This window comes from Podarcis muralis, chromosome 4 (genome assembly GCF_964188315.1).
Source record: "Podarcis muralis chromosome 4, rPodMur119.hap1.1, whole genome shotgun sequence".
In the NCBI taxonomy this organism is placed as follows: Eukaryota; Metazoa; Chordata; class Lepidosauria; order Squamata; family Lacertidae; genus Podarcis; species Podarcis muralis.
The window spans coordinates 52,504,080-52,522,450 of record NC_135658.1 but is presented as its reverse complement, the minus strand read 5'-3'; the positions used below and the strand labels follow the sequence as shown (position 1 = coordinate 52,522,450).

Below are 18,371 nucleotides of genomic sequence, written 5' to 3'. Positions count from 1 at the left end.
GACAGGTTTATCTGCTTCTTTGTTTGTGAAGGTTCCTTTAAAAACAACTACTATGGCTGAAGTTGCCTTCCACACAGCCCAAATAAATATCTATAAAATTACTTTTTGATACATTCCCCCCTCACCTCAAGTTTAGGTGTTTGTGTTTTGTATATGTGTCCATCTGTGTTGCAACGGGGAACTTTAAAAAACCAATTACTGTCAAGGAAAAAAGGTGAGGTATAAATAAACACATAATAATGATAACAATTCACCGAGTGAAAAACCTGTGAATGTAGTTTATGAAGAGATGAGGTGGGGGGGGAGGTATAAAGAACTCAGTGATACATGTCAGTTTTGGACTTGGACAGCCAGACATTTTCTAGTTTTATATAAACTGGTTTGCAGTGACATACCTAACAATAAGAGTCTTTACGCTGATTCACATTGCATCGCATTTACCAAGAATAATTGTTCACCATTAGCTCAAACACCTCAGCCATATGCTTCAACCACAAATGATACCAATTTTGTAGCATAATATTTTTGTGTGAAAATTTATCAGATGTAGCCACCTACTCCCACACAGCAGCATTCCAAAATGTGTTATCATCCCAGAGCTTCTTGAGGTGGCTGAAAATTTAACCACCTTCTTTCTTGGTTCTAGGCTGGACCATGTACTGATAGTGCAAACAAACAAACAAACAAACAAACACTATCCTGATGTGAGTCACTGTGGGGCAAAGTTGCCTTGTTTTTAAGGAGCCTAGCTGGGATCCAGGAGATCACATTTCATTGCTGCAGACAAGCAAGTTACACATGTGCTCAAAAACTTGGGGTGTGGGGCAAGAGTGCTCATGCACAGCCAATAACTAAGGTGAGAAAAGAAAAAAGCATACTAAATAGTGTGTAACTGCTGCTTCTAGCTTTCTCATTTTCTCATATTTTTCAGTTGGTAAAATAGGTGCTGTACTGGAGAAGTGCAGCTGGGAGCTTTTAGCCTAAAAATGGGGGACAGGGAGAGATTAAATATGTTTTAAAAAACATATTGGAGAATGCAAGTGATATATGAACCTAGTCAAGAGTACTCATAATCTTGACATCTGTAGCAGAAGTAGCACTTGCAGTCATAGACATGCTTGGCTGGAGGAAGGAATACAGATTTTTCACTAGAAGATCACAATTTGTGTTTTGGATATTAAGGAGAATGAGGGGATAAACCAACCTTTCTGAAATGACATCTAGATTCTGACTTAGTCACTGCTCCTCATCACTTGAAATTTAGAACGGTTGATGCTGGTGGTCCCTGGAAATGTCTAAAGACCCCTGTTCAATGGTGGCTGGTGCTCTTTAGCGATGCGTGGTGTGGAAAGCAAGGAGACCAGCAGTAGGTGGAGTCTGAGCCAAGGGAGGCAGAGCTAATTTTTTGTCCCCATCCTCATGCCTCTTGAATTCCACGAGAAGCAACATTTGACTGAAGAAGCAGATAGCCTGGATTGCTTGTGTGTAAGAAGGCAAGTGGGCTTGGAGGAATCAAGACTGAGACAAGTGGGGCAGTGCTGCATTTGCCTTAATGAACACAGCTGTTGTGATGTAAACTGGTGACCACTGGGGAGGCAACGGTGTGTGCTTGCTTCTGAATGGGATCCTCTGCTCAGTGGATGTGGATGGCAATATACTGTAGCACAGCAGCTGAGCAAAGTTGCCCTCCAGCTAAATGGAATTGCCCGTTGCCATATTAAAACCCTCTCTCTTAGGAACTCAGCTGTTTGGTCTAATTGGAATGTTGCTCCACTCATTGAGAGGTTTCCCCTTCCCTACCAGAATTGGTTATTTTGAGGCATGTTCCTTGCTAGGACCTCCTATAGTGAAACCTGCCTTTTGAAACTGGCATTTCCTAGAGCTATATTCGTGAAGGTGAAGCAACATGACCCACCTTGTGAAGCGGAAGCTTAGTTGCTGGCAGAAAGGCAAGTTGTCCGCAAAAGTTTTACAGTGGTGCCTCGCAAGACAAAATTAATTCGTTCCGCAAGTTTTTTCTTCTTGCGAGTTTTTCGTCTTGCGATGCACGGTTTCCCATAGGAATGCATTGAAAATCAATTAATGCGTTCCAAGGGAAACCGCCTTCAGACCAGGTCCGGGGACAGTCTCTCCCCCGACCTCTTCTGAAGGCTGGGGGGGGGGGGGAACAAGGGCTTCTGAAGGCTGGGGGGGGGCTGGGGGGGAACAAGGGCTTCGCTGCCGACCCCCAGCATTTTAAAATCTCACCGGGACACGGGGAGATTTTAAAATGCTGGGGGTCGGCAGCGAACGCTTCGCTGATCCCGGGACGGCAGGCAGATCTGCACCGCCATCCAGAGCGGGGCGGGACTTAGCGCCCCGCTCGGGATGGCGGCACAGATCTGCCTGCAGTCCCGGGACGGCAGACAGCTCTGCGCTGGCATCCAGAGCGGGGCGGGACTTAGCGCCCCGCTCGGGATGGCGGCACAGATCTGCCTGCAGTCCCGGGACGGCAGACAGCTCTGCGCTGGCATCCAGAGCGGGGCGGGACTTAGCGCCCCGCTCGGGATGGCGGCAAGGATCTGCCTGCAGTCCCGGGACGGCAGACAGCTCTACGCCGCCATCCCGAGCGGGGCGGGACTTAGCACCCCGCTCGGGATGGTGGCGCAGATCTGCCTGCAATCCCGCGACTGCAGGCAGCTTTGCGCGGCCATCTGGAGTGGGGCAGGCTTCGCCCCCGGCTCCCGATGGCCGCGCAGAGCTGCGCTGATCCCGGGACGGCAGACAGCTCTGCGCCGCCATCCCGAGCGGGGCGGGACTTAGCACCCCGCTCGGGATGGTGGCGCAGATCTGCCTGCAATCCCGCGACTGCAGGCAGCTTTGCGCGGCCATCTGGAGCGGGGCGGGCTTCGCCCCCGGCTCCCGATGGCCGCGCAGAGCTGCGCTGATCCCGGGACGGCAGACAGCTCTGCGCCGCCATCCCGAGCGGGGCGGGACTTAGCGCCCCGCTCGGGATGGTGGCGCAGATCTGCCTGCAGTCCCGCGACTGCAGGCAGCTTTGCGCGGCCATCTGGAGCGGGGCGGGACTTCTCTGCTGTCCCGGGGAGATTTTAAAATGCTGGGGGTCGGCAGCGAACGCTTCGCTCCCGCCCGCCAGCATTTTAAGATCGCCCGGGGCAGCGGAGAAGTCTCCGCTGTCCCGGGAAGGCAGGCGGGGGGGAGCAAAGACTTTTGCCCCCCGCCGGCCTTCAGAAGAGGTCCAGGACCTCTTCTGAAGGCCGGCTGTGGGCGAAAGTCTTTGCTCCCGACCGCCAGCAATTTAAAACAGGTCCCCGGAGATTTCCCTATGGGCTTTCGTCTTGCGAAGCAAGCCCATAGGGAAATTCGTCTTGCGAAGCGCCTCCGAAACAGAAAACCCTTTCGTCTTGCGGGTTTTCCGTCTTGCGAGGCATTCGTCTTGCGGGGTACCACTGTAGTGTGTGCTCTTTTTCAGACATGTTTAATTGATAGCTGTTACGACTCTGTGCTGAGTTCCTAGCAATCTCAAGGAACATGTTCTGAGAGCCAGACAGTACCATTTCCAAGCAGGGTTTATTTCTTAGCTTATGTGGAAGCATTCATGTTTCACTCTTGACACGGTATGTACAGTGCAGCAATTGAAAACAAAATCCAACAGAAGCTTGCAATTCAGAAACGACCACAAAACAATGAAGGTGAAAAACAGGAGCGGCAAGTAATCTGCTTCCTCCTGGGTATTTTCTTTGTTCAAAATCATTTCTTCGTGATTTGAAATTCCAAAGTCTTGAACCTGAAGCATTGCAGTGCTTGTGTCTCTGGCTTTTAGATAATGTGGCCAAGACTTCATAGAAAGGGAATGGTATTATTAGAACAAAATGTTGAAAATTAAATATTCAGTCTTATGCATACTTACAAGAGATTACGTTCCAGTTAAACTCTGTGGGACTTCCTTCTGAGTCAGCATGCTTAGGATTGTGCTGTAAGATCTCTCCTCTTTATTTGCTAAATACTGGTTTGGTTCAGATGTACCAAACTGTTTTTTTGTAATCCACTTTGAGGTTCTTTACAGTCAAGTGCTGTATAAATCTCATTAAATGAATGAATGAATGAATGAATGAATGAATGAATGAATGAATGAATGTAACACTGAACTGAGGATCAGCAGTATGCGAATGAGTCTTGGGTGCAAGCACGCCTACCTACCTTCTTCCTCCTCCTTGCATGCTGAGATTCCTTTCCCTGGTTTGTGCCAAACCCATAGTTTATCATTACATCTGAACCTTCCAACTTTGGTTCTACTTCCATGGTGGAAGGAAATCATAGTACAGTGGTACCTCGGGTTAAGTACTTAATTCGTTCCGGAGGTCCGTTCTTAACCTGAAACTGTTCTTAACCTGAAGCACCACTTTAGCTAATGGGGCCTCCTGCTGCCGCCGCGCCGCCGGAGCACGATTTCTGTTCTCATCCTGAAGCAAAGTTCTTAACCTGAAGCACTATTTCTGGGTTAGCAGAGTCTGTAACCTGAAGCGTATGTAACCTGAAGCATATGTAACCCGAGGTACCACTGTAGTGTACATAAAAGGAGGAGGACAGGAAAATAGACACACTTGAAGCTTTCAAACCATAGTTTGAGTTTCATCAGAACTGAGCCATTGTCATGGAAGAGTTTACTGGAACAATATTACAGTCTATGGACATAGTCAACTTTGCTTTAAAACCACCCCCCTTCCACAAGTCAATGCCTTTTCTTTTCAAGTATATTTTTAAAACAAAAAAGACAGAATACAAGATGTAGTTGGAAGAAGAGTTGCCTGCAGGACCTTTGTTTGCTATTGGGAATCTAGCCTAGTAAATTATTGGCAGCTGGCGTGATAATGAGCCTGTTTCGCTGTACAGGAGCTTCATGTTATTAATTTCTGCCAGCTTCTAGGCAACACATAAACTCCTTTTCAGACTCAGAGCTCAACAGCAGCTTAAAGAAAGATGAGGGGAGAGAAGCACAGAGCAGAAGGAAGTAAACAAAATGGCACTAACCCTCTTCCTTCTTGTTATGATCCCAGTAAATGAGGAGCAAGGCAGAACAGAGGAGTGTAAGCTTATTTTAATTTTTGTTTTTGTTTTTCCCACTTTTAAGAACCATCAGGACTCAGTGAGTTCTTATGAGATTGCCCCCTCCTACTTACTGTGCCTATCACTCTAGAAACAGTTGTCTTTTTCTGAAATGCAAGTGACTTTAATGCCCTATTGGTGAATGATACGTTGCATTCTTTTTTTTTTGAATAATGCACCTCCATCACTTACCTACTGCCTTTAATACAGAAATAGGTGGAAAACCAGGCTGTTGCTTGTGTCTCATGCTGTCAGTGGGGCCTGTACTGGTAGCTATGTATTTAATTGTGTAATTTCTTTTCAAAGAATCCAGTTAAACCAGTTCCTTCAGTTTCCGCCCTTTTAAAATTCAGCTTGTATTCTGAGCTTTTGTCAATGCATAAAGACATTTTCAATAGAGTGCTTTCATGCCTCCTTTTCTTTGCTTTTTGAGGTTGGTTCATAGACAGCCTCCTTGTACAAGAATTTATGAAGATGGCTGAAAAATACTTCTCTGAATAGGACCCTCTTTTGTTTGTCTGCCTCTATCTGTATCAGTTTTGCTTCCCCTCTGCTTTGCCCTTCTTAAGCGAAGGATGCAAATTTGCAAGAATATCCTGTTTCTTCTATAAATTTCCTATGGAATAACCATGACTGTATACTGTACCTCATTTTGAAAAGCAGACAGGGCGTACCTCTATATAATGTCCTAATCGTTTCCCTGCCTGCACACACTTCTAATAATATACAAGTGTAATTATTATACAGTTTAATGTTGATTATTGTCATTTCCACGCAGTAAATTACTAAAGTGGAACTTTATATCCAGACTGGCTAATCCTTTTCCTTTGCTTCTCTCTCTCTCTCTTTTCTTCCCCAACAGGTTTTTGGCATATATTCACAGGTTCCGACAAGACAGTAATGGAGTCATTGGGTGGCAGCTGGTGACAGATTCTGCAGTTCCAGTAACTGCTCATTTTAATAGCATTTGCAGTTATATACATCTATATCCCACATTTCTTTTGGAGAAAGTGCAGCATACCAGTGCTGCCTTGTAAGGTATGTATGTTTAAGCATTTTGCATGGGAATTTGCTCCCTGGCGTGCAGTTTTGGGAGGAGAATGTGGCTCACCAGTCTACCTGTTGAGCAATATAGGAGAACTGGAATTTCCATTTGGTGGCAACTGATGAGATCCTTTATTCCCTCCTTCCCTTTGTTTTCTGCTTTGAATTGCCTGCAGGACGTTTCCCAAATGCATTTTATACTTCAGTGTGTTGATTATGAAACAAAGTATCTGGCCATAGATTTATAACTTAAAAAACCCCACACCTGTGATATGCTTTGTTATGGTTTCTTGTGAAGTGCCGAGTAATAAGAAACTTTAAAAAGGTTAAAACTACTGCAGGTTTATAAGGGTATATATTTAAAGTAGATGAATAAATGAGCAAATTAAGTTAATTTGGATTTGCAGAGGATATTAAAAATAAATTTAAGGAACCGTGGAAAGAGAGGGGAAGGAAGTCAAGTTTTGAAATGTTTTGAAATGTTGATTGTAAAATTAGGGAAATTTATAAACTTGAAAATAATAAATAAAATTTGAAAACAGAAAAAGGTTAAAACGAAAAACTTAATTAAACATTATCATTAAAAAGCGAAAGCGACCTTGTAGTTACTTTAAATAGGTATGTTTATAGTGACCTTCATGGGGGTAACAAAGTTAACCTGTTCATACAAGTTCTTCTGCTTGTACAGCAGAATATCCCCCCCCCCTCACTCCATGCACACGTACCCCACCAAATCTGTTTTGGGGATTCCCCAAACCCCCTGGTGCAGATTTTGGGGTTGGGGAGAGGGAAGAGAAGTTCTGTGGCGCATACAGGAGTATGTGCACAAACAAGAAGACTTTGATGAATACAGACTATAGTGCTTTATTTTATCTGATTCATCAGATTGAGGCACAATTTAAATGTGATGCCGGCAGATCCATTTCTTTAAATGTAGGTCTTTTCCAATTATGTAATGAAGAGAGGAATGGTGGAGGGCTCGGTTTCATTTTGCTTTTTAGAGGAAAGGCGGGGTAGGCACTTACACATGGCACACATTCCTATATTCTTGATGTAACTGTAAAGCACCTATTGCAAGAGGCTATAGGGAAGAGGTAGGAATCTGTGGCTCTCTAGATGTTGCTGGGCTGCTTCCATCACCTGTGACCATTGGCCATGCTAGATCGGGCTGCTGGGAGTTGGGAGTCCAACATCACCTGGAAGGCCACAGGTTCCCTGCCCTGTTCTAAATGGCAGCTGCCAGGTTGATTCAGATATTTTTCCTGCATACCCCTTTCGCTCCAAAAATCTTACCTTGGCCCTGACTTTGGAGGTGACTATGGCAGAGCTTGGCTTAGAGAAATTAGTCTCCTGCTGTTACGTGTGCTTTGAGCCCAAACAAGGTAAATTCTATTTCAGTGGATGGCTGGTTTGTTTTTGGAAACAAAGGGCATGCTATTGGTTGGATCTTTCATCCCATTTTCACAGTATTAAAGCTTGGCTGTGAGCAGAAAATACAGATTTCATGCTAACAGCCTCCCACCAGAATCTAATTTTAAATTTGCAATCTGTTGTCTTACAAGGTACTTTGTATTTAATGGTGAAACTATGAAGTTCATAAAGCCTAAAACTTTGGTAGTTAAATTTAATTTTTCATAGTTCTTTCATATATAGCAATGTTCCCCAAACTTGGGTGTCCAGCTGTTTTTGGACTACAACTCCCATCATCCCTAGCTAGCAGGACCAGTGGTCAGGAATCATAGGAACTGTAGTCCAAAAGCAGCTGGAGACCCAAGTTTGAGAAACCCTGGTATATAGTATGGAGCTTAATTCGGAAATAAAAAAGCGTTCCAGGAAAATAGAATAAAAAACTTAGTTGATGAGGATGCCTGTCTGCATGGAAGGGTTGGGAGAATCAGCATTCTCTATCTTTGGAAATCTTCTCCTTGTACCTAATATATAGAAAGATGGATAATGACTGATTTGGTCTTGCAGTTAAATGTGTGAGTAGTAATGTAGGGGGTCCCTGTTCAATTACCAAAACAATGGCTAACACAGACCAAAGTGCGCTTTAAGTTTGTTTGCCTTCAGTGGGATCAAGCATGCTTAACTCTGTATTGGATTGTGGCTTTTAATGGCAGATCTGCAATGTTGTAAGTCTTCTTTGGTGGACTTTGATGTGAGAGCAATAAACCCAATAGCCAATTTCCTTCAAACAAATCATCTTGTTGCATTTAATCACCCAATCACTTTACTTTAGCATTTCTATAGCACTTGAGAGAATTCCAGGAACTTCACATGTGTTATCTTGTTACCCAAGGATATGGCCCTCCAGATGTTATTGGACTACAACTCCCATCATCCCTGACCATTGGCTATCTGGTTGGGACTGATAGGAGTAAGAGACTACATTTAGAGAGCTGTAAGTTACCTGCATATGCCTTAGAACAGTGGTTCCCAATTAGGGATCCAGGGACCCCTGGGAGCACACCCAGAGGGGCCACGGTCCCCCCCCTCGCCTCCCCCCCAACTAATTCTTAGTCACTTTTGAACGGCAATATCACAAATTTTATAGTCTGTTTTCGCGCTGTGTGATTTTTCAATATATAGGCCAAAATCATTTTTGAAACCACACTGTGATAACGATTTTGACCCGGCAATACACAGCAATATATTGCTCCTCATGTGAGGAGACTGCACGATGATCTCAGCCGCTGACACTGCTGATTTGAGCTGCCTTCCCTCACGCTGAGGGAGACTCGGAGCACTCCCACCTTCTCTCACGTTGAGGGAAAACAGGGCAGCCGATTGCGAGGCGCTGCCTTCCCCTCACACCTATGGAGAACAGGTCTGCTGATCACCTTCACTTCAAGGCACTGTGGCACTACCTTCCCCTGGTACTGAGGCGGAGCAGCTTTTCTCAGTCAGTAGGAAAGCAGCAGCAGCCACAGTGGACGTGCATCTTCGCTGGCTTCCCTGTTGATGGTGGCTTGATGCAGCCCCCCCATCTCCTCCCACTCAAGCCATGCCGTGGAGGTGACTCCACTTCCTCTCTTCCTCAAGAACCTCCAATTTTTCTTCATGATTGATATAAAATACTTGCATCCTGCCTTTCTTTCCAACTGAAACTCAAGGCAGCTAAAAGAAATATGTAATACTGGCCACTCAAAACAAGGCAAAGAAGGGTCTGTCCTATTAAAGCACAAAAAGAGGGTCTGGTTGTCGGTTGTGCTCCCTCCCGCACCGCTAATGCAGTAATGACTGCAGTTTAGTGGGAGCCCAAGGAGGGAGGGCATTTGGACCAGGCAGGTTGACTTAAAAGCTCATATATTAAGTTAGCATTTTAGCCATTATGCCACGTTGTCGTTGGTTGTTGGTTGTTGTTGTTGTTGTTGTTGCTGCTGCTGCTGCTGCTGTTCCTGTTGTTGCTGCTGCTGTTGCTATATATTATTTATACTTTGGGAAGCTTATAATACATATAAAAACATAGTCAAACCTCAAACTTTAAAAACCTGATACAGGGCTGGCTTCAGATGTTTTCTTAATGTTCATTTCCTTAACATCTGATGGGAGGGTGTATCACGAGGAGGGTGCTACTGCCAAGAAGGCCCTCTGCCCTCAGATGATTGCTGCAGTCTGTTGGTATCCAACCTGTATTTCAACCCTTCAAATATGCCTAAACGTCTCATTTAAAAAGTAGGATTTACATTTTTGTTAACTTGGGTGGTGAGTTAAAAGTCTTGTGTAATGCCTGTCATTCTTTGAACATAATCCAGGACAAGTTAAAACCCTCAACTTGCATCATGTCCAACGTATTAAGGATGGTCTGCTTACGTCAGAGTACTACTCAACAGATGCCTTTTATCACGACCTACTTCTTGCTAAAACTTACCCACGAACACTTCTATTTGTATTCCCAAAGATGATGGTATTAAGAGAACCATTATCACAGCTACTGAATTTTGTGGTAGCAAATGAATGCTCTTTGAGGGAAAGCACTTTTCTCCTAGCTGCTTTTATTTCTTGCTCAATAGAGATTACTCTTGGGTTCTTTTTTGGGGGGGGGAAAGCTTTTTAATTTTTTTATGATTTTGTGCATTATTTATGTTCTGTGTTGGGTTCATTGCATGTGCTGAACTGGCAAAATGCATGCAGTTGCTTTATTCATTGGGCAAGTTGCTGCGTGTCTAGGGACTGAGTTTCTGTATAGCAAGTTGGTCTAAAATTAGCAGCTCCTTTCTCAGTAGTGGAGTCTCATGCTCCTTCTTCATCTGGCACAAAATAGTGATCTCATAATTTTCGAGAATGATCCATTAGAACTTAGATTTTCCCAGCTCTAAAGAATGTAAGGTGAATTTGGCTGCTTTGGTTTGAAACCTTTTAGTTGGTAGTTGCAAACCTTCACTGTAAAACCTCTTTGTATCCTTTCTAATACACAGCAGAACATGTTGAGACTAAGCACACTTGCCTTGGAGCAAGGCCAGTTGAACACATTGAGATTTACTTCTGAGTAAATAAGTATAGGATTGTTCTGAAAGTCTCCTAATTGCAGTTAAGACTACACTCTTAAGGTTGCCTGAAAGAGATTAGTTGCCCCTTGAACATTCTTAAGTACTGTGTTGTGCTTCTACTTAGGATGATCGAAGAGTGATAAATGGATGGATTTCTGCTGCCCTTTCCACTGTTGGGGGAGATAGAATTTTAAACAAAAATGGAAAATGGTGGAGAGAATGGTGGAGCTGCTCTGTTGTCAAATTTGTAAGCCCTTCTCCAAAAGAATGGCAGTGGAGCCTCGCTATGTAGGTAGAACATTTAATTCTTGAAATGTCCTACTGACAATTGCGGATGACATTTGAGTATCTTGTATGTGTGTATGTGGGTGTGGACCTTCCCCAGGACTGTGTGTTTCACACTGTTAAGAGAGAATTTTGCACCAAGGGTAACCAGTATTCAGTGACGAGGAAACTTGTATAAGTCATGTAACAAATTAAACTAGCTTTAAATGAATTTGTATTTTGCATAGGTAGGTTGTACTATTTTGCATATTTGAGACTAAAGACAGATGTAGTATAGAAACGACTTTCACGGAGCTGTCAGCCCTCGTTTGGTATTAACACCTGTCTCCAGTGTACTAGTAAATTGAACAGTTGACATATCATTCTTGTCCTTATGCAGTACATTTGCTCAGCTGCCTGGTTGCTACTGTTGGCTTTCCCCTCTTCCGTCTGAGGAACAAAGTGCCTTGAAAGTCAGGATGCTGAGATGGCAGCCACCTCTGGCACCCAAGTGCAGGACACTTCCTTTCCCAGCTGGGCAAAGTGGTATCGGGGAGAGGCAAGAATGACATACTACCATGCGATTCACTGGTGTGCTAAAAATGGATTTTAATATAAAAAAGAGAAGCAATTGCAGCTCTTTCTGCTTCTGCATCTATCTTTAGGCATAATCTGCTTGTGTTTGTCTGTGGGAAGGGCAGGAGCTGTATAACGTCCTTCTCTCAAACAACTGAAGAAGGTTTAGCAACTTCTCTGGCGTCTGAGGTTTCATCAGCTATTGCCCACAATCACCAGTACTATGAGGCTACAAACTACCATTTTAAAACTAGAAAGCATTTTTAAGAATATCACATTTTGCTGGTTTTTCGGCATTCCTGTAGAATTGTGGGATACACACAGCCCTGTTTTTTCCTCCTTTTTGTTATTCCAAAGAGTTCGAATTCCACCTCTATCGCTTCATGCCATCCACCATCTTGGAACATGAGCTCCCCTTTGGATCCAGCCCTTGACCTGCTGTCCGTTCATTACTGTGACTGAGGCAAGGAAGCCTTCATTCATTTAATCTATTTGCATGGAGGTGTCTGCAAATTCCAGAGCCTTGAGCAATCTGAAACAGTAACGCTTTGGGACATTTTGTTTTCTTCTTTGACTTATTCTGAGCCATTCTGCTTTGGGTGGAGCTTTTAAGATTTCCACACCAGAGGGTTTTTTTTTGGCTGAGCTCTTATTCCAGAATAAGTAGCCCAGTTTGTCTGGATTTTTGGTGGTGATGAGAGTTGTGGTTCCAGGTCATGTTCAAGAGGGGCTTTTGGATAATGGTTCAGGGTTCTGTCCAGAAAATATCAAGTTTCTTTCTGGGATTTTCATTCAGGTTTGGTTTGACCCCCTGAGGAGTAGTAATTTGGTTTATCCTGATCTCCCATTAGCACTGCAACATGTATGCATCCTGTTTTAGGGAAACATGATTTCTAATTTTGCCATTCTCACTGCCCTGAGTGGCTTGTGAATACATTCTTAACTCATAAGTCCAAATTTTTAAAATAAAAATTCAAGTGTGTTCATTGGTAACCGGTTTGACACATTGTTGAGATATAAAATATAAAACTTGAAAAAGAGCAACGTTGACTCTTAAATTCCATTGGATTATTATAGTCAGCACTCCTATTAATTTCGTTATATTTTATTGTATTTAAAAATATTTTAATACTTGTTTTCTTCTAAAAATCTGAAAGGAGTTTACAGCACAGTGCAAAAATTGCAGTGGAACTTAACACCTATACAGTGATGATAATAAAAGGAATAAAATAATAAGAACAGTTGGATTAATTACCAATTGAGTCTTGGGAGAATAAGTTTTCAGCAGACACTGATATATGAGCACATGCCATAATACAGAGGGCAGGTATTTGTTGAATTGTGTATGAGAGCACAAAAAAGATATATGTATATACATACCCACTCACAGTCAGACACACCTCACGTAAACCATTTCAGTTTCAGACTGAGGGTTAAACAAAGTCATGGGTCACAGAAAAGCATTTTGTATTGTTGTGGGGTGTGGGGAAAATAATTGGCTAATTCAACCCCTTGGCTCCTTTTGATTTTATTTCAGTGAAGCCTGTGTTGCTTTTTATTCAGGTTATATTTCGTAGATCAACATATGAATTTGGAAGTAATGGCATATGTATTGTTTATTACCTCATAGCATTGTGAGACTTGGGCATGTTTTGTCAGATCCATACAGAGCAGCTGCTTGATATATAGGATAATGAGTGGGTCTGTCAGGAACACTGGCAGGTTAAACTAATCTTTTATTAACACGAAAAGGGAGGGGGACGCTTTACGTTTGGAGAATATAGGTTGCATTTGTAACACATTCATGTTTCTTGTTCTTTCAGACCCTTAAACCATGGGAAATGCAGAGAGCCAAAATGTAGAACATCAATTTTATGGAGAGAAACATGCCAGCTTGGGAAGAAAACATACATCACGTTCCCTTCGCCTTTCGAACAAAGCATCTCGCCGGACCAGACATGCTTCCTCAGGAAAAATTATTCACAGGAATTCAGAAGTAAGCACACGATCTAGCAGTACTCCTAGTATTCCTCAGTCCTTAGCAGAGAATGGCCTGGAGCCCTTTACCCAAGAAGCCAACTTGGAGGATTTTGGAAGCCCAATCTGGGTAGACAGGATGGATATGGGCTTAAGGCCAGTTTCTTACCACACTGATTCTTCGGTTACTCCCAGCGTGGATAGCAGCACAGTCCTCATGGCAGCCTCAGTACAGAGTATGCCAAATTCAGAAAGTGGTAGACTTTATGGAGATGAATCAACATATCTGGCTGAAGGGGGTAGCAGGCAACATTCGTATTCAACAAATGGGACCAATTTCTTGGAGCCTATAAGTTTCAAGAAGAAACGTTCAAAATCTGCGGATATATGGCGTGAGGACAGTTTGGAATTTTCACTCTCTGATCTCAGTCAAGAACATTTGACAAGCAACGAAGAAATCCTAGGCTCTACTGAGGAGAAGGAAAGTGAGGAGACTCGAGGGAGAGAGGCGGGCAGCAGTCGCCAGCCATTGGTCACCTGCCAGCGCGCCAATTCCATGAGTGACTTGTATACTCCAAAAAACTCAAATGCTGCAATCAATGGGGGTCCACGAAATACGCTAGGAGGGTACTGTCGGAATTTAATGTCTCATATTCCAGATATGGAGAACCACAAAATGTCACCAGCCACAACAGAGAATGTTCCTTCTTACAGTAATTACAACACGCTCCCCTGCAGGAAATCTCATTGCCTCTCAGAAGGAATCACTCACCCAAAAATGAGCCATAGCAACAGTATGCATGGCAGACGAGCAAAAACAACTCAGGTAAAAGACCCATATCTTATTTCAAACTTGACAACCTGTGGTGTTCACTGCTATAAATATGCTGGGTTTTTAAAAATTGAAATCGTTTGCTAGCTATGTTCCATTCAGATCCTTGATTTGTAATGAAGAGTCAATGCAGCCATGGACAGAACCAATACTTTCCTGATGATTAAGTAGAACTTCATTCCTAGGTGATTTTATCTATATACAACCTATTCTAACAACAACAACAATATACACTCTTAGTATTGGAGTTGTTGGTAAGGGGACTTGCCTAAGAATCAGATTGCAGTTATTAGACTATAGAACTACCATGGTTCATGAGAGTCATATTTTCATGACAAAATATTCACATAACAATTGGGTGGTAACAGATCATATATGCAAATATCATCTTAGTTATCAGTGGCTTAATTGTTAGCAGCAACGTGCCGTAGATTCTGGCATATAAGATGACTTTTTAACCCCGGAAAAGAGGTTAAAAAGTCGGGGGTCGTCTTATATGCTGGGTATGGCTGCAGTGGGCGGCGGGATCCACGCCGGGAGGAAGCTGGGCAGCTTCCTCCCGGCGCGGAGCAGAGCCTGCTGCCCACTGCTGCTGCGGAGAAAAGGAGAAAACTACTACTTTGTCCAGTCAAAAAGAAAGATGGTGGCTCTGTAGGCTTTGAAACAATGCTGCTTTTAACATTTCCTGATGTTCTATTACTTTTTATTAAATAAGTTTCATTCTCAGTGCATAAAAAAATAACAAGAATACCACAACCATTCATCACAGTTAATTGACATATAAATTGAAGGTGAGAGCTGTTTTGTTATCACCAGTGGCACTGGTGAGATGGTTTGTAGGCAGAATTGCCAGTAGCTGCTGCTTGGTAATGGAGTTTGTGTAGAGTTCGTGTCTGGGGCAGCTGTCCATTCAGCAACTCTGCACTTGCATGGTGCTGGCTGTGGCATGTCTCCACTCCTAGTGCAAAGGGTGGGAATTTCCATCATTTATCAGCATGCATAAAGTGCCATCAGCTTTATCTCCCAGATCATCTCCCTGGCCATACTGGTTATCGCTATCAAGAAATTCTAAAATGCCTTATTCTGCTGCCCGATTTCTCTATTCCATCATTTCCTCCCTGATTTGATATACTCAAGTTCCTCTTTCCCCTTGTCAGTTTCCTGTGACCAGCTGTAGCAGTGATATGAGACTCTGGTCTTAAATTTGCATGATGTTGTTTTTTTCTCAGACCTTAAGCAGTTGCCAAGACCTTGCATGGAGGTGTTCTTTTAGCTCAGATGAAATGAGTGGCTTTGAGATAGGCTACGAAGCTTGCCCTGAAGCTAGCAGCTTTAACTGATGTGCCAGTTTCAGGCACAGCCACCAAGTCAGCCTTCTAGGGAAAAAGCAGTACTTTTTCTCCAACCAAACTATTACTCCAAAATCTACTTACCTATTAATTGAGACCACACCTCCATGTTTTCTAGGGATGTAAGTGCCTTTTCGTTGTATGGTATAAATACAACATGCATGAATAGACAAATATAAGCCAACTTCCTCTGTCAAGTAGTTCTGCAAATAATAGCTGACAAACCAAGGCGGGAAATGTTGGGGCTAATAAAGAAAGAACCATACCTTTCTTATCCCCCTTTATATGGACCACTGTTGCTTAAATAACGACATCCAATGACATAAAATGTATATTTTCATAAATATACAATCATGCCAACCATAGGCTTAACATTGTCCCAAACAGAAATTTCTTGACTTGACCAAGTTTAAACGTTTGTTATTTTCTTTATTATTTTGTAGCTACTGTAAGTTCTAGAGATGGCATATTCTGCATGTTGTACCGGTCTGCTCTCAACCTAAGTAAGAGTATGAGTCAGGTCAAAAGGAAACTATGAAATTTATCCTGTATACGGTATATTCAATGTGCAACTCTTCCTGTTGACATATATTTGTAATTAATAGTCTTTACGGCATTCATCTTCTAAGAAGTAATTGCTCAAATGAGGTTAGTTATAGCGTTTCTTGGTTTTTGGTATTTGCCTTTTGTAGCTTATCTGTTGTGAAATGTAGCTAGCGGATGAAATTGAACAATCCCAGAAAGAAGCCTGAACAAATAGGTCAAGACTAGCGCTAGACAGCATGCTTCAGTGACTACTCTGATTTTATTTTATGTTCCATTTTAGTACATATGTAGCAGAGAATGCAGACTCTTATCTTGTGACCCGGAAAAAGAAAAACACTTCACGTAGGGATTGGATAGGGGCGATAAACCATCTGACTTGCATCCTGATGCTGAGTTAAGTTTGGGCAATGCACCATTCTTAAGTGCAATTAGATCTGACAGTGTGAGCTGGTCAGATGAACAGCTTCTACAAGTGTAGGTGTTGGGATAAATAACACATCAGCGAAAGATGCCCACTGGATGGCAAGGAGAAGCCTGAATGGATGGGGAGGGGGAGAGAGGGGAAGAAAAAGAATGCATCAGTTGGCACTAACTTGTAGGAGGTAACTGGAGGCGGGTATCTGGATTAGCTGCTTGCGTTTGATCCATGAAGATGTGCTGTTTCTAAATATAAAAATGACATTCTGAAACAGATGATGCTGTTTTCCCACAGCAGAAGCTCTATATTAAAAACAAAAAACCCCAAAAAGCATCAGCCTTTTAGTAGGGGTGCTTATGCAACATCAATATAGACATTCTTCACAGTTCTGTCAAGGCTGCTGAGCACAAATTAAAGCTGTTGGTGATATCCAACTAGAGAGGCAAAGGTAAAGAACCTCACAATTGTTCATCCAAAGGCGAATCTGGAGTGTGGCCGCTCATCTCGCTTTTTAGGGTGAGGGAGCCGGGGTTTGTCCACAGACAGCTTTCCAGGTCATGTGACCAGCATGACTAAACTGCTACTGGTGCACAGAGGACTGCGACGAGTGCCAGAGCACATGGAAGCACCGCTTACCTTCCTGCCGCAATGGTACCTATTTATCTAACGCTGGCGTGCTTTTGAACTGCTAGGTTGGTAGAAGCTGGGACAGAGCAACAGGAGCTCACTCCGTCACGCGGATTCGAACTGCAGACCTTCCAACTGGCAAGCGCAACAGGCTCAGTGGTTTAAACCACAGCACCACCTGCATCTCTACGCTATCCAACTAAGCCATACTTGAAAATAAACCCATTGAAATCAGTTGACTGACCCAAAGGTTCTGCTAATACCCCCTTTTCAGGCAAGGTGGTGGACAGGGCAGTAGCTGGACAATTTCAGATTTGTTTGGAATGAAAGGAATTATCTTGACCCATTTCAATCTGGATTCAGGCCTGGTTTCAGCGCTAAATCAGCTTTGGCCACGCTGGGTGATAACCTGTATTGGTAGAGAGACAGAAAAGGAGAGCGAGCCTGTTGATTCTTCTTGATCACGCTGCAGCCTTTGATACCATCAACCATGATGTCCTCCTGAAGTAGCTCTGCAGGTTGGGAGTTGGAGATACAATGATATGGTGAGGAACAGCGGTGTAGTGGTTCTGTTCCAGTGCTGCAGTGCTGTTTTGAAAAGAGCATCATTGGGGTGCTGCTGCTCAGCCACTGGGCAATTGTTCTATGTGTTTTGCTCTGTCCTATGAGCACAGGGCTCTGTCTTGTCTCTATGCTGTTTTAGCATCTGGGTTCCTTGAGGGGAAAGGGCAGTGTCAGGAGGCAGTAATGGGCTGGATGAGAGCCAGTAAATTGGCACTGAATCCTGACATGATGGAGGTGTTGATGGACAGCTTTTGTGTTCAGGAAATGGAGAGACAGTTGGTTCTAGATAGAACTTTTCTTCCTGAAAGAGCAGCTCCTTCGCTTGTGGGGAAGAGAGGTGCTCTTCAATTTAACACTGGCATTGGAGACGTACCGTAGATGGCAGCAGCGGCAAGAAGTGTCCTATTTCCACCTCCGGCTGGTACACCAAGTACAGCTGTTCCTGGATCAAGATAGACTTACTAAAAGAACCAGTGTTCTGGTAACTTTGCAATTAGTCAACCATAATGTGCTCTTATAGACAGTCTGGAAGCTGCAGCTAATGCAGATTATGGCTGCTGGAGTTGTGGTGGCATATT

The 18,371-nt window shown here is 43.4% G+C and overlaps 1 protein-coding gene across 12 annotated transcripts in view; it reads left to right on the top strand.

Annotated features, from left to right (window-relative positions):
• TIAM1 (TIAM Rac1 associated GEF 1) overlaps nt 1-18,371 on the top strand; it is a 194,497-nt gene that overhangs the window by 101,743 nt on the left and 74,383 nt on the right. For 9 of the 12 annotated variants that reach the window (XM_028727008.2, XM_028727009.2, XM_028727002.2 and 6 more), the window contains 2 exons: nt 5,969-6,144; nt 13,304-14,283. In XM_028727008.2, coding sequence (XP_028582841.2) covers nt 13,315-14,283 — 969 coding nt within the window. In that variant the 5' untranslated portion in view covers nt 5,969-6,144; nt 13,304-13,314. Of the gene's footprint in view, nt 1-5,968; nt 6,145-10,764; nt 10,933-13,303; nt 14,284-17,669; nt 17,775-18,371 lie in introns of those variants that run through there. The other 3 variants (XM_028727005.2, XM_077927300.1, XM_028727012.2) reach the window with 3 other exon arrangements.